General features: G+C 47.5%; 5 protein-coding genes across 7 annotated transcripts; 2 read left to right on the forward strand and 3 right to left on the reverse strand.

Annotated features, from left to right (window-relative positions):
* Positions 1 to 325: 325 nt before the first annotated feature.
* On the reverse strand, positions 326 to 6,035 carry LOC117646991 (DNA repair protein complementing XP-C cells homolog). 2 transcript variants are annotated; one of them, XM_034388456.1, is made up of 8 exons: positions 5,818 to 6,035; positions 3,361 to 5,662; positions 3,038 to 3,198; positions 2,708 to 2,949; positions 2,396 to 2,618; positions 2,136 to 2,304; positions 1,883 to 2,037; positions 326 to 1,799 (listed from the first exon to the last, which is right to left on the reverse strand). In XM_034388456.1, the coding sequence occupies exons 2-8, from the start codon at positions 5,660 to 5,662 to the stop codon at positions 1,284 to 1,286; spliced, it is 3,768 nt and encodes a 1,255-aa protein (XP_034244347.1). In that variant the 5' UTR covers positions 5,818 to 6,035; the 3' UTR covers positions 326 to 1,283. The 2 variants fall into 2 exon arrangements, with proteins under 2 accessions (XP_034244347.1, XP_034244348.1); XM_034388457.1 differs by having other exon boundaries at positions 3,038 to 3,171; positions 5,818 to 6,034.
* An 81-nt stretch (positions 6,036 to 6,116) lies between these two features.
* LOC117646995 (general transcription factor IIH subunit 5) lies at positions 6,117 to 6,797 on the forward strand. Its single transcript, XM_034388462.1, has 2 exons — positions 6,117 to 6,294; positions 6,578 to 6,797. The coding sequence occupies exons 1-2, from the start codon at positions 6,260 to 6,262 to the stop codon at positions 6,762 to 6,764; spliced, it is 222 nt and encodes a 73-aa protein (XP_034244353.1). The 5' UTR covers positions 6,117 to 6,259; the 3' UTR covers positions 6,765 to 6,797.
* On the forward strand, positions 6,754 to 7,442 carry LOC117646993 (zinc finger HIT domain-containing protein 1). Its single transcript, XM_034388460.1, has 3 exons — positions 6,754 to 6,933; positions 7,007 to 7,106; positions 7,205 to 7,442. Exons 1-3 carry the CDS (start codon positions 6,786 to 6,788, stop codon positions 7,431 to 7,433), a joined length of 477 nt encoding a protein of 158 aa, XP_034244351.1. The 5' UTR covers positions 6,754 to 6,785; the 3' UTR covers positions 7,434 to 7,442.
* Positions 7,443 to 7,489: 47 nt separating this feature from the next.
* On the reverse strand, positions 7,490 to 8,991 carry LOC117646992 (meiotic nuclear division protein 1 homolog). Of its 2 annotated transcripts, none has more exons than XM_034388458.1 (6): positions 8,835 to 8,991; positions 8,573 to 8,692; positions 8,348 to 8,484; positions 8,140 to 8,245; positions 7,883 to 8,029; positions 7,490 to 7,799 (listed from the first exon to the last, which is right to left on the reverse strand). In XM_034388458.1, exons 2-6 carry the CDS (start codon positions 8,660 to 8,662, stop codon positions 7,659 to 7,661), a joined length of 621 nt encoding a protein of 206 aa, XP_034244349.1. In that variant the 5' UTR covers positions 8,663 to 8,692; positions 8,835 to 8,991; the 3' UTR covers positions 7,490 to 7,658. The 2 variants fall into 2 exon arrangements, with proteins under 2 accessions (XP_034244349.1, XP_034244350.1); XM_034388459.1 differs by having other exon boundaries at positions 8,890 to 8,984.
* Positions 8,992 to 10,216: 1,225 nt separating this feature from the next.
* On the reverse strand, positions 10,217 to 14,212 carry LOC117647160. Its single transcript, XM_034388730.1, has 5 exons — positions 13,987 to 14,212; positions 12,553 to 12,613; positions 11,495 to 11,790; positions 10,847 to 11,201; positions 10,217 to 10,329 (listed from the first exon to the last, which is right to left on the reverse strand). The coding sequence occupies exons 1-5, from the start codon at positions 14,068 to 14,070 to the stop codon at positions 10,259 to 10,261; spliced, it is 867 nt and encodes a 288-aa protein (XP_034244621.1). The 5' UTR covers positions 14,071 to 14,212; the 3' UTR covers positions 10,217 to 10,258.
* Positions 14,213 to 14,697: the final 485 nt, after the last annotated feature.

Below are 14,697 nucleotides of genomic sequence, written 5' to 3' on the forward strand. Positions count from 1 at the left end.
GAATGGTTTATGGGAACATGTCACAGTTCACACATCCCCCTGGTTTGAATGCCGCGTTTTTTATAAGAGTGCTTTCACATCATTGGCTGTGCGTTCCGCTGCTGACTCAGCCCGCGTGCCTAAAGATAGAGGCATTCGCCCCCCACCCTCTGGTCCAATGAGAAGGGGGGAAGGGGCGCTGCAGGAATGCGAAACGAAGCGTGTCAATTTTCCCCGCCAAAGCAAACTTACAGGCACGGCAATTGCAAACCTAATGGCTTAGCTATAGCTGGCAGCCAAACAACCTAATGAACGATTTTGTTCAAACGGTCACAAGAAGAAATGATTTAAAAAGTGTAAAAAGATTTATTTGAGGATGATAAGACAGGGGTTTAAACCAAAGAATACAAAATACACAGAGAGGCAGTTATCTTACAGGGCACTTCAAGTTATCATGATTCCCTTGAATGAATTTCTAAAACATCAGATCAGGTACAGAGAGTAGTATACAGAGAATGGCAGTCACTCATCAGGGCAAAATGACATTCCAAAACTTAAATCTATTTTCTTGAGCTGCAAGACTTAACACCACAATTCCTATCCGTTGCATAGTGAGGGCAAGTAACCTTGGAATGCCTGGACAAATACAGGAACATGAATCATGAAATGTAAACATGCAATATACTTACATTTGTTAAGAACTAACTCTTAGTTATTTAAGTAAAGACAAAATAGCCTTATGACCCGCATAGAGTTTGCATGCTTTGTAAAATTGACATGCAAATTATAGTAACAGTACAAGAAGTAAAATTTAAAATGAAACTTAGTCATACTTTCAGAGCTTTAGAACAACTAGTACAACAAAGCTCAAAAAATTAGAACTGAAACTTTTTTGCAATGAATCACAAGTTTTCATCAGCAGGAGAAACATTATTGAGAATACTGGGAGACAAAAGAACAAATGAAACAACAAAAAATCACACCATATTTTTCCCAACTAGTTATCATTAATAAAATAGTGGGCAATGTGATGAAACAAATAAATTAAAGCACAACTAAATGCTGACTAGGGGCCCTTAGAATATCATGTATGTCACTGAAAAGTACAAGGTACAATAAAATCACATTAATGCCACCTTCAGAAACAAACATGGTAATAATAAAAAGGTCCCAAACCCAACTCAAATGCCAAGACAAATCATTCAGCATTTGCAGTTAGGTCATCTAAAAATACTGGTATATGAGGTAACAAAAAATTGAGCCACTAGACATCTGCTGGCAAAATTATATGAGAAAAAAGGCAATTAACGCTTTAAATCTTCAAACTCACTTCCACTGTCTTCATCAGACAGCAGAACCATGTTAACATCATCTTCCTCTGTAGTGGTCGAGTCCCAATCACTCTCTTCTTCCTCGCTAGTCTCATCCTTGCGCTTCTTCCTCCCTTTTCCTTTCTGGCTCTGACTTTGCTTTACGTTCTTGCCTTTGGGTGGCTTTTTCTTCTCGTTAGGCGCTGACCTCTTTTGGCGGGTTTTCTGAGCTCTAATGTTTGCCATCAACTTGGGGAAAAGGCAGGTAACTGGGGCATCCTCGCGAACGATGCGTGCGGCCTGCAGTGCCTCAGGATTAACACTTGCCTTGCTGCCACTGGGCTGACTGCTCCCAGCCTGGTCTAGGTCCTGGGCCCCAGCCTCCCCATTGAAGTCATATCGAGCCTTGAGCGCCTCACGAATGAGCAAGCCTTTGATGAGCCTTCTCCAATTCCCATAGATTCTTTTCTCGTGCTTCTCTTCACGTCGTTTGGCAGACTCATCAATATCCTAGAAGAAATGAAGTGTACAGATTAACATCAACACACTTAAGAAGACACAGTTCTTAAAAAAAGAAAATTGGCGATTCAGACCTTGTTCCAGGCATCCATCAGCACATCAACGAACTCTTCACAAACCACAAACCCATCAAAAGTAGGGTGGCAGCCTCCACTGTGGTAATCAAAGCCAACAACAGCCGGTGCACAGTCAATCTGTAACTTCTTTGCAACTCTACTGAGAGATGGAACTGAAAAAAGAAAAATAATCAAAGTGGAGTCAAGCAATAGATTTTGTTTCCCTTAACCAAATAAATAAAATCAGATGCCAAAATCCATAGAAACATACCTTGTAAATGTACAGTTCCTTTAGGCAGCATGGTTGGCTTGAAAAGTTCCACATTTCCATAAGCATTTCGGGGTACTTTCCCATCAACAGCAGGTGGAGGAACGTAGTCCTCCACTTGCCAGGGTCCAAATACTTCAAGAGGCCTATCAGTGATCATCTTATGAGCGAGCTGAAACGGCAAAGACAAATACACAGTAATCAAATCAAATTTAAAGAAATTCAATCATACTGTAAAATGATTCATCAAGAGTTATAATTACCCTATCCCATTTTGGTTGTTTCACAACTTTGTATGGCTTCTCACCAAGGCGAACCACCTTAGCTTCTTTCATCCAGGTTTCACGAGAGCGAAGTGTATAAACATTCTGTCTGGCATATATAGGCTCACTGCGAACAAAGCCAAGACTCGGGGAGTCTGGGGGGTATATAGCTTCAAATTTCAGGAGATGTCGGGTCAACACGTACAGAGGATGATTTTTGCACCTGGTAAAATAAAAAGTGAAATTTAACAAAGAAATGAGGGGCATTCATGGATGATAACAACTGAATGAACACTTATTAATCACACTCACTCAGCAACAGTTTTCGGCATGGGTCTGTCTAGCTCCACCAAGTTCATTTCACTGTCTTCTGCAGCCTCTCTGGCTGAGTGTTTAGGAGCAAAAGGCTTCAAGCTTTTACTCCACCAGTCCGCAGATACTCTTTGCTTTGCAGTCACTTGAGAAAACTTTGGTGAATACCTTTTAGTCACATCTTTCAAGGTGCCATCTACATTAAAGGCAATTACATAGCACACAGGTTGAGTGGCTTTAGCCTGTAAAGACAAATAAAGAGTCAGATTTGGTTATCTAGATGACAATTTTTTTAGATTTAGGGTAAGGAATAAATAATAATGAAAATACCAGAATATTTTTTGTTGAGTCAACCTTCTTTGATGGAACATCAACACAGGTCCATCTATCATCATCCTTCAAATAGACTTCAATCCAATAATCAAATCCAGAACAGGTGGGCTTCTTTTTACCTGAATCATCATCTGAGGACAAAACTTTGTTTCCATTTCCTTACAAACAAAACAAACCCATGCACAAGTGAAAATAATACTAAAAAAAAAAAAAAAAAATTAACAGCCCCCCTATCTCCTTTACACACACTTTCATTTTTCATGCACAAACAGATTTAGCATCAGATGATAAATAGGAAAGACTTTAAGTATGTAACTCACCTTTAGACTTTGAAGGGCGGCCCTTTGATTGTCGACCTTTAGGTGGTGTCTTTTTAGTTGCTTTTTTTGAACTTTGACTTGCCTTTGGCTTTTTCTCAAAATCACTGTCACTGTCACTTTCTGAGTTTTCAGATTGTGACCGACGAGATGATGTCTTCTTCTTGGGAGATGTAGACGACCTGCTACTGCCTACGCCAGAGTCTCGCTTAGGTTCTGGCTCAAAATCACTGTCAGAGTCCTTTGTACTTTTACGAGCCTTTGATGCAGTAGATTGTAGACTAAACCTTCTGTTTGTAGGTGTCCTCTTAGCAGCAGCTGCCTTCAAACGTTCAGACAAAGTCTTATCATCTTTCTTTCTGCCAGGGCTTAGGATGGGGAGCTCCTTTTCTTCATCATCAGAATCTTCATTGTCTGAATCAGTTTTCTCAGAGTAAGACTTTTTTGAACTTTTTCTCCTAAGCTCTCGGACCTTGGGAGGGGACTTTGCTGTTGCAGGATCAGACTTGCCACTTTGCTTCCTCCCTTTGACATTGCTCTCACTTCCTTTCACAGCAGAGGAAGAGGGCTTTGGTGCTCCTCCCGACTTTGACAACTTTTCGTTCCCGTTTCCTGAATTGCCCTTGGCTTTGGCTTTTCCAGTCTCTTTGGAAACAGAAGCTTTCCCTTTTTTCTCAAAGTAGGGGCTGCTCACAACAGGTGCTGGGTCATCTTCAGCTTCACTGTCCTCCTTGGTCTCTTTCTTAGTAGCCCGCCCTCTTTTCTTGCTGTTTATGCTTAAAAGCTCATCACTTTGAGGTTTCAAAGGCATGGGCTGGAATGAAATTACCAGTCTAGCCTCTATGCCCACTGCACGTAGCACAGCAACAAACATAAATGTCATTTCCTTGGTTGATTTAGCATATTTTCGAGTAAAATTTTGTTCCAGAACTGCAGTAAGGGCACGAGTTTTACCACCAACAATATCTTCTGGAAACCCTTCCGAACACTCAAAACGTGTGGCAAACCACTGCAAGAGCTTGTTAATATACTTGCTTCCAGGTGATTTTGGAAGGTCACAGAGGTCTGGGGGTACCAGAGACAGTGCCATTCCCAAGACATTTTCACTATTGATTGTCCTGTTGAGGAAGATACCATGAGCGACCCACAAGAGAAGGCTGGTTTTGTGACATAACAGTTGCAACTCCTTTCGTACTCGATTAAAGGCCCTGTTCATTTCAGCTTGTAAACACGCTTGATGGTCTTTTTGTTTCTTGCGGCGCCAACTGAACTCAGGCATGTCAAGAGTGATTTGAACCCCTTCCTTTGGAATTTCATGCTTTTTTACTTCGTTGGGATCTACCTCCTCCCACTCATCACTATCAGAGTCGGAGTGCTCTGATTTGGCTTCAAATTTCAAACCTTCTCCAAGAGCAAGCAGCTGAGCAATATCCAAATTGTCGACATTTGCTGGATCTTCCTCCTTGACGACAACTTTGTTTGAAGTTTTGCCTTCTTTCAGCTCACTGGTTACTTTCTCACCCTTTCCACAAACTTTGCCTTTCTTTGCAAGACCATTTCCTTTGGGCTTTTTTTCTTCTTCCTCCACTTTTGTTGTGCTGGTAGATGGTCGAGATCTTGAACTTCTTGTAGAGCTCTTTTTCTCTGGCTCGTCCTTATGCTTTATCTGCTTGCCAGGTGACACTGATGTGTTTTCCACCTCCTCATTCTTACGTTTGACAGCTCTTGACCCTTTTCCCTTGCCTTTAGCATCAGAAAGGGGCTCAGCAACATCTGCAGGTTTTTTAACGGGTTGTTTTTCTGTCTTTGATTTTGGAGCTTCATCTTTATCCTTTGTAGCAGGCTTCCTCCTAGAGCTTCTCACTGGTTTAGAAGGCACTTTCTCTTTGACAGATTCTTGCACAGCTGTCTTCACTTTGCTATTTTGCTCACTGTCATTAGACAAGATGCCGCTGTCATCCTTGGCGGACTCATTTAGAGAGCGAGAAGGTGCCGGAACTTCTTCGAAGTCTGAATCATCAGAATCAGAGTCACTCAGCTTAGACACACCAGAAAAGATGCTTTTCTCAATAGATGAAAAGTCTGGGACAGGTGAGGGACCATTTCTTGATAGTAGAATGCCTGCATTGACTTTCAGATCTTTGGATGGACGTACAAATTCATCGGAGCTGCTTTCCGAATCTGATACATCCACCTTTGCGGCAGTTTTAGCTTTCTTCGTCAGAGGAACGTCAGACTTAGCTTGAACCTTCAAATTTGTGGGGGAGTCTGTTTTCCTCTTACTCCTAAGCTGAAGTTTGGACATCTAGAAATTGAAACAAAAAAGGAAACTTGTCAGAGAGAAGTTGGCTATCATATACATGTTCTCCTGTCGAATAGACACAGCAGTTGAGCCCAGAACAACAAACTATAAACACATTGGGCAGCGATTGATGACATCTAGTCTAGCTTCTATCTCACCTTGATGATGCTCTCGGTGGTGTAAATGCTGCCTACTTTGCATTAAGCAGTGGCCGGCACCGGTGTCATGACACAGTGCTCCAGTGAAAGATTGCGGCAGATTGAGACCTAGACAATGAGCAGAATCTGTCACAAGAACGACAATGATTTCCAGCAATACAGAATAGAACTGATTCTGCCGCCGCGCCGCGCTGAAAGAACGGGTTATGACCATGCTACACACAATGCAATCTTGTTGTTATTGTTATTGCTGTTCGTTATTCACAGTTCAAGTGTCGCGCCGCGCTCGACCGACTGCCTATAACGTATGGAGTGAGTGTAAACCCTCACCGGCCCGCCGGGCTTTTCCTAATTTTACGCCGAAAAAGTGGATTTTTCTACAGTTTCCTCTATTTATTCGAACGAGAAATTAAATTAGGCTGGACAGTGAAGCTGTGTGATAATGGTAAATGTTGTGAAAGGCGTCCTAGTGGAATGGTGAGTTGTTATTTACTCTAACCCTCTCTAGAACGTTGTTGTCTAACCATTGCAATACCCATCTCTATCTTTATTTAAAATTGACTGTACTGTAATTGCTATTTTACTCTGAGTTAACTGGATTACGTTTTAAATTTTCATAATGAATATATCTTAAGTCAATCCATCTTACGGGTAGAGTCATTAAAATTAAAATGTGACCATCATTCTTTAAATCTTCATCATATTTGCTGATTTGTTCCTTCGATTAACACTGTTTCTCTTTCCCCTTGTCGGTGTGCAGTGACCAGGCTATGAAGCAATTTCTCCTTCACTTGGATGAGACAATGGCCCTTGGATGTCGTTTCATCATCCAGAATCTGGATGATACCCACCTGTTTATCTCTGCAGACATTTTAACTACTCTCCAATCTAGAATTGATGATCTTATGGATCAAGTGAGTTTCCCACTGGTAGAGAAAGACGCTTAATAAGTTTGTCAAGATATCAACATGGCATCCAAGACAGCGGAGAAAAAGAGTCGCCGCGATGTCAATGCGGGAAGGGTGCTGGACGAGGCTGCAAGAAGGCGCAGAGTCAGGAAAGCGTTGGAAGCTCTCGAACAGGACAACTTCCATGATGATCCTCACGGAGATCTGGGTAAGCAAACTAAATTTTCCCAGTTACAATTTTTAAGAAAATTGCTTGCTAAGATCCCTTTCTCTTTTTGCAGTTATGAGCAAGAAGGCCCCAAAGTTCAGTGACCAATTGGAAACAAGAGGCGGCGGCCGTAAAAAGAAGCACAAACATTCTGCTGAGTACTATAAGCAAAAGTAAGTATGCCAGTTGTTAGGATGTGCCTGTTTATAACACTCTTTTCGATGAGTTCTCCTAAACTTCCAACTTATGCAACATGTGCTTTTATTTTCAGGTACAGAAAAACCTTCAGTCAATTGGTTGAAGAGGGCCAACTAGCACACCCAGATCCACCTAACTACCTTTCCGCTCAGGCAGAACCATCAAAGATGCCAGAACGCCATTTCTGTGCAGTCTGTGGTTTCCCCAGCAACTATACTTGCATTCAATGTGGAACACGCTACTGTTGTGTACGCTGCCTTGGAACACACAAAGATACACGCTGCTTGAAATGGACTGCATAAATTTGTAAGGTAATTTTTAATTTTATTGTATTGATTATTGTAAATAAATAATGTAATTTAAGTGTAATTGTCTGTTTATTGCCATTTTCCTGTTATTTTAGCATGAAAAAAAAATCAGTCATGTGGCAGAGTAATAACTTAATGCATCCATCCAAGTAAAAAGTACAAATTATCTCATCCTGTCTCATCCTATCTTAAAATTAAACAAATTCTTGTAACACCTATTTAGTCAATATAGTCCATATCAGATGGTATACCATATCTCTTATCTAAAACATCATCATCCATGGAAGAGAGTCTGTTTTTGATCCAAGATTTAGTGGAAAAAATATTGTCAGTCCAGCGGTTGGCGGCCTCTTTGGCTATCTGAAAAGCAAAGTCAAATCTATATAAGCACTAATTTCACAAAAAAGGGGAGGGTTTAACTTAAGCAAATAACAGATTCCTGCCTTGATTTCCTTTTTCATCTTTTCTAGAGCTTCAGGATCAGAGTCTCTGAATTTCTGGATTTCAAGAGTTAGTTTGTCTTCTTCTCCTTTCATGGTCTGCAGCTTCTGGAGGAGTTGCAGTCGTTTTTCTGTGTCCTCACGCCCCACCTGTTGTTGAAAGAGAAATGAAATACTTAAAACTAAAGCAATAAGTATTAAAAAAATTTAGAAACAGAGTGGAGTAAGATGTTCGTTGTATCTTCATGATGAACACTCACTTTTATAGCAATGACTTTCTCTCTGGATGTTTTTAACTTTTTGTTAGCCTCTTCAAGGCGGCTCTTGAGATCTTCAAGCTGCCTTTTCTTGGCATGCACAGCTTTGCTGCACATATGACAAAAAGAGTTTTTAACATTTTGTAACATTCACAGTAACAGGTCAATAAACTAACTTAAAAATATACCTTAAGCTAACTTAAGAATATACCTTGGAAAAGCCCAGAAGTAGACTGACGTTCCAATTTTCTCAGCGTCAACTAAGTTATCATCGCAAAGACTCTTTATAACATCCTTCACAGACTGAGCAATAACTCCTTTCTCTTTGGGTCCCATCTTTTCAAGTTCCTGAAACAACGCGTCATGTCACGGGCATTGATCAGTGATCAGACACTCCCAATAGAGAGTAACATAACATTCTCTGTATCAAACGTACCTTCAACTGAAAGAATTCTTTTTTCTCATAAAACAACTCCAACATACGGGAGCGCTTGTCTTCAGCACTAACACCCTTTTTCTTAGACATTTTGGTGATTCAGTATAATAAACAGTGGAGCTGTAAAACAGTTACAACACTGTAAGATTAAAAGAGTTTAAAAAATTATTGTTGGAATGAAGGAGGTTGAATCTTTGCCATATGAGCCTTAGGTTATGTTTTGAAAGTGATGAATGAAGACTATTAAATTAAAAATACTTACATGCTAAAAACGGTAGAAAAATTGGAGAATCAATTCAAATCTTTTAACGACAAACCAAAAGTCCTGGCTTCAAATCCGATTCTGTTCGATGTTACAGATCAATTAAGTTTCAGATCAAATATGTGTACCGGTTTACAATTTGGCGCGTGATTACCTGTCCCGTGTCTTGCAGTGTAGGCTACACTTCCACACAAAGAGCGCAATGTTGCGCACTTCTTGTCTGCGTGACAGGACGCAGTGAAGCTTTTTTCTATTCGATAGTCAGATTATTTATCACGGAGCCCGTAGAATTATTTGCCTTCGCGAAGGACTATTCTCCCAGTTACACGGCACTCTTCATCCATTTTGACCGGACCATGTTGGCAGCCTTGGAGACGGCTACGAGCGCGAAGGGGTGAACACCGGCGGGCTCCTCTACTCCGACAGTCCGAAGAATTTCAGATCTGCCTCGATGTAAATCCATTCCGTGAGCACGACGAGGAATTTCCTGGACTCCGCAGAGTCCTTGCCGCCTTCGTTGCGACGCGAGAAGTTGATCTGCACCCAAGTCTTGACGATGTTCTTGGCCCTCTTGAGGGCGGCCGCCTCCAGGTCCGTGAGCTGGGGGATGCCTATGCGCCGCTTCAGGGCGATGCTTTCGTGGCACTCCCGCTCCAAGTCGGAGATGGGGCTCGCCAAGTCGCTGGTCTCGATCGCTGGAGCCATTCAGGTGCTGGAACAAACGGGAACAAACGCCATGGCAGAGGCGGCCCAATCGCACAGTCACAAAAACGTGACAAGAAAAAAAAATATCTTGTTAAAAAAATGTCTTAAAGACTACCAAATTTTCTTTTTTAAAAAAATTGAAACGCTGCGCTGGCGCAGATTTGGGTAAGAATCTCTACGAACCGTGTGGAACTCAAGATGTGCCCCGCTGCTGTTCCTTGCGGTCCGGGAGATCGTGTGCAAAAGGCCCAGCGTCCGCCGCCGCCCCGCGCGTACTCATTCCGGAGAGTGCGTTCGTCGCTCTGTCTCTCTCGCACTCATGGCGTGTCCGGTAGGGGCGCGAGAGAGACAAACTCTGTTCGGAACCCTTGGGGCCGGCCAGGCAAACATGACACACTGACTCACACGCCACGATAACGCTAGAGACCCACCAGACCCACCCGAGCGGCAGCGAGGTCTCGAGCGAGATCTCGAATGAGATGCCAGTCAGCGCCACAGTCCCCGAAAGTCGGCAAAAATCGGTGGATTTCACAATGAACTTGACTTCAATTGTGGAGGGAATCGGAGGGGAAGGGAAAGGAAAGACGTTCAACACAGGTGCAACTGACTTGTCTCCTTAATTTTTATTTTAATAAATAGATAAATAAATAAATAAATAAATTACAAAGAGCGTACAAACTAGGAAGACGTTATTTACAGTGGATGGTACACATCAACCCCTACGCCGGCCTCGTCTCGGTCCTGGTCGGCCGGTAGGGATACGGACTGGAAACCGTCGCTCCTGGGGGGACTGAAAAGAACAGAAAGAAACACGGAAAAATAAATTTAAGTTCAAGCTTTTGGCATCTACTTAGATCAAAAGATCCCCAAGGAGGGAAAGTGGCCCATTCAGATTATCTGTGACGTCACTTTGTCGAAATGGCCCCAAATCGTCACCTTTAAAACTGTAGCAACAGTCAGAAAAATAAATTTTCAACGAAGTTAAATAAAAAGTTGCTGATAAGTTGGTGGGCACGTAAAGTTTGTAATTTTTCTGGAATTCTGGCAGCGGGCGGCTGCCAACGAGGCCAGTAGGTGCCTGGCCGCACCAGGCGAGTAGGCATCCCTCAGCCAGGTATCAACTCCCATCTCCTTCAAACGATCGCGACAGCAGACAACCTTCCTTCATGCTCGCGGAGCATGTAGTGCAGCGGAGTGGCGCAGAGCGCTGCCTGGGCGCTGGCGGCGCCTCGCCTAGCCATGGCGTAGCCCCGTGTGGCGTAGCCCCGTGTGGTGTAGCCTAGTGGAACCCCTAGCAGTGCACTTACCGTTCAGCCTGCGTCTCGACAGCTGCAGCAGCTGCCCAGCCTGCTGCGTGCCGTTGGCGCCGCTGGCGCTGCCCAGCTGCTGGGCGAGCAGGGCCTGCTGCTGCAACTGCTGCAACTGCTGCAGCTGCGCGGCGGACAGCGCGGCGACGGTGTTGGCGTTGGTCGAGTACAGGCCCTGGACGTCGTCGGCCGCCCCCAGCCCCGCCCCCGCGGCCGCCACGCCGGCGCCGGTGGCCGCGGAGTAGGGGATGCTCTGCAGGCCGTAGGAGCCGCCAATGTACGTGACCTGCGGCATCTGCATGTGCGAGGCCTCCATGTACTGCTCGGCGCCGGTGTGGCCCGTGCTGAGGTAGGGCTGCAACAGAGGCGGCGGGTCAGTCTGTCTCTCTCGCTCCTCGCAGCGCCCCTCGCGGCCCCGCGAGCGCGAGGGAGATAGAGCGATACGCCGTTCGGAATCAGACTACGGCGGTCCGGCGCGACGAGCTCGCGTTGCTCGCGTGCGTGGTGTACAGAGTGTGCCAAGAGCGCGCACCGCCACTCCGCCAAGAGCCTGAGGCTCGACCGCACGCCGAGCGGCTGGCGTCGATCAATCGATTCATCGCCAGCGCGTCGAGTGCTCGTCGAGCCCCGCGCCCCCGGGCCACTCACCATGTGCGACAGGTCGTGGTGCGAGTAGGTGTAGGCCGCGGGCACGTCGTGCGGCTGCCCGGAGGACAGGAACTTCTTGAGGGCGAGCAGCGCCGCGATGAGCAGCGCCGTGGTGGACAGGAACAGGGCCTTGAGCAGCACGAACTTGGTGACGGCCATGGCCATGACGAGCATGCCGGTGGCCTTGAAGCCCACCAGCAGCGGCAGGATGGTCTGCGCCATCTTCTTGTAGTTCCGCGCCACCACGGAGGACAGACCCACGTCGCCGGCGGGCATGCCAGCCCGGAGCAGCGCGTCTGGAACACAACCGCGTTGGCAAGGCCGTTGGCAAGGCCGTTGGCAAGGCCGTTGGCAAGGCCGTTGGCAAGGCCGTTGGCAAGGTCGTTGGCAAGGCCGTTGGCAAGGTCGTTGGCAAGGTCGTTGGCAAGGTCGTTGCCAAGGCCGTTGCCAAGGCCGTTGGCAAGGCCGTTGGCAAGGCCGTTGGCAAGGCCGTTGGCAAGGTCGTTGTCAAGGTCGTTGTCAAGGTCGTTGCCAAGGTCGTCCCTGCATGCATGGTGGTGCGGCCCCCTTAGCGCCCGCCGAGTGCAGGGTAGGCAACCCTGCGGAGCGCGCGACACGTGAGTCGCGCGGGCTGGCCCACCCCGACGTCGGCAGGCGGCGGCAGGTGTGTGCGTGACTGTACGAATGCAGCAGTGTGTGCGTGACTGTACGAATGCAGCAGTGTGTGCGCGACTGTACGAATGCGGCCTTCGGGATTCTAGTCTGGCACATTCCAGGAGGGCTGAGATGGGTGCGATGGTTGACAGGGTGCGGTGGGGAGGGTGGGTAGTCCGAGGGTGTCGGGCCCACTCTGCGGAGTGGCGCTAGAGTGGACTTAAAGTGGGCCACCCCTCGGGAAGCGGTGCGCGTGCAGTGCTGGGCTGGGCACTCTCCGAACAGAGCCCTCGTCGCTCTGTCTCTCTCGCACTCACGGGGCGTCCCGGAGGGCGACGAGCAGGGCAGAGCGACGAGGTCCGAATCAGCCCGCCGCGTTCAATAGTTCGGTTCGGCGGATTTACCTGCGATGAAGTCGGATTTATCTTGGCGCGGCTGGACCGTGCTGGCCTCCATCTGCGCAGCCTGCGCAGCGAGAACAGAAGAACCATCAAATTACCGCGCGTGCCATGTATACATTATACCAGGTCAGAGAAACTATCCAACCGGCCGGCCGTGTAGGGAAAAAGAGGGGGGGGGGGCTCTGAGCGTAAGACCGGAGGACCGTGACTTTCGTGGTCTATTATTTTTTAGCAAGTGTGAGTTGATGCACGCGGATAGGGAACGAAATTCTCTTCTTACGCTCCCTTAATAGACAATTACTTAGTAGATCGCCCGTCATTGATATTTTAAAAAAATAATGATAAATGTCAGATCAGCTAAAATTGAACTATGGACTCACTAAAGGATGGGCTTAACAATGGATATAGACTTCAACTTTAAAAATAAAAGTTATGGTTTTTTTTTTGTTTTTTTTTAGTGTGAGACTTTAAAGATTTTGGCCAGACTCTCTTCCCTTCCCAGTGGGCTGAGCACTCGTCGGCTTTGGGAAGTGGCGGTCTTTCGTTTCCCTTCCCCGCGCGGCGCGGCGCGGTGTCGTGACAGTGTGACCGCAGGGGCACGCACGCGCGCACGCGGATCGTGTGTGGCAAGGCTGGCAAGGCTGGCACACTGGCAAGTGTGTGGAGACGCGGAGCAATTAGGCGCTCGCGATGCTATCACAAAGCTGTGGAAGCAGCGCCTCCAGGCCGATTCCGAGAGTCGTTTCCATCGCTCTGTCTCTCTCGCACTCGTGGGGCGGGCCGTGTGGGTGCGAGAGAGACAGGGCGACGAAAACGACCCTCGGCATCAGTCTGCTGGGCAGCGGCAAGCAAAGAAAGTCCAAATGGCTCACTCGGCGATGAATACCCTGTTTGCCACGCTATAACCGGCTGTGAAAACACGCCTCGCCACGGCCTTCCGTACTGCAGCGCACTGGGACACTGCACTTTGACCCCAGTAAAAAGAAAATATGGTAATTTAATTTGTTTTTAAGTGCCTTTCTTATTTCAAACTATTTTTTGCTTGGACTTAGCATTGAAATATGACTTGTCTGGCGTGAATAAAAACATGAAAAAAAATTAATGTTTTAGAAATTTGAAAATGCCTCGGATTTAATTTGTTCATGCCTCAGAAGGTAGGCCCACTTTTGTTCCTCATCGTGTTATGGACGGTGCACTACTTAGACAGGAAAACTGGGAAAACGTGGGGTCAGCTCCGATGTTTTCGGAACGAGGGAAGGGCACCACAGCAGGGCAACACTCTTACGAGGGCATCCGTGCGCACTTGAAACCTCAAAGGTTGGTCGGAGGGAGGACCAACCTTTCCTCGCACTGACCACTGACCGCGGGTTTGAACTTTGGAGTCCGAGACACTGCGAGGCAACACGACGCGAGCCGCCGCGCGTCCACCGTACTTGCCTTGGTGTCCTCGCCGGCGACGGCGGCGACCGCCAGCACCACGACGGCGACGGCCAGGAAGAGGCGCTCGGGCTTGCACTCCATGGCGGCGGCGGCGGCACGGCGGGCTGCTTCGGCCGGGGTCTTTGGAACGAGGAACCCGCGGGTCCTGCAGGGACTCGGTGGCGGTATCCGTGTGCAGTGTGCAGGACGGCGGGGTCCGTGAGCTGGACGGGGACGGCTCGCGGAGCTGCTGCGGACTCCCAGGTGGCGGCCACTGCACTGACGGCGTGCGCGTGCGCCGCCGGCCCCCCTGGAGCCCCCCGCGGAGCCCTCCGCGCCCGGCGGGCTGGGTGGCGGGGGCCGCGGGGGCGCCGGAGGCGGGGAGGGGGGCACCGCGAGGGCCGGGGAGGGGGCACACTATATGGGCCAGGGCGTCACGGCACAGACACCTTGCTGCACACACGCAGGCACTCCAAATCACGGCTAAGTGGCTTGGCAACGTGGAAATTGCTCATTTAACTCGCTCTTTTTCAGACCCCTTCTTTCTTTCGGGAGCCGGCCGAAGCCCTTTCGCTCTCGGCGACTCGCCGGCGAGGCGTTGGCGCCACTGGCGGGGAGACAAAGCGGTCAGTTTGTTTGTTTATTTAAGAGCTTTTTTGCGCGGAAAAAGGGAGAATGACGTGAGTTCTTGCACTCACAAACACTTCAGCAAATTCAGTTTGTTGGGAC

The sequence above is a fragment of the Thrips palmi genome, unplaced genomic scaffold (assembly GCF_012932325.1).
Source record: "Thrips palmi isolate BJ-2018 unplaced genomic scaffold, TpBJ-2018v1 HiC_scaffold_2, whole genome shotgun sequence".
NCBI lineage: Eukaryota > Metazoa > Arthropoda > Insecta > Thysanoptera > Thripidae > Thrips > Thrips palmi.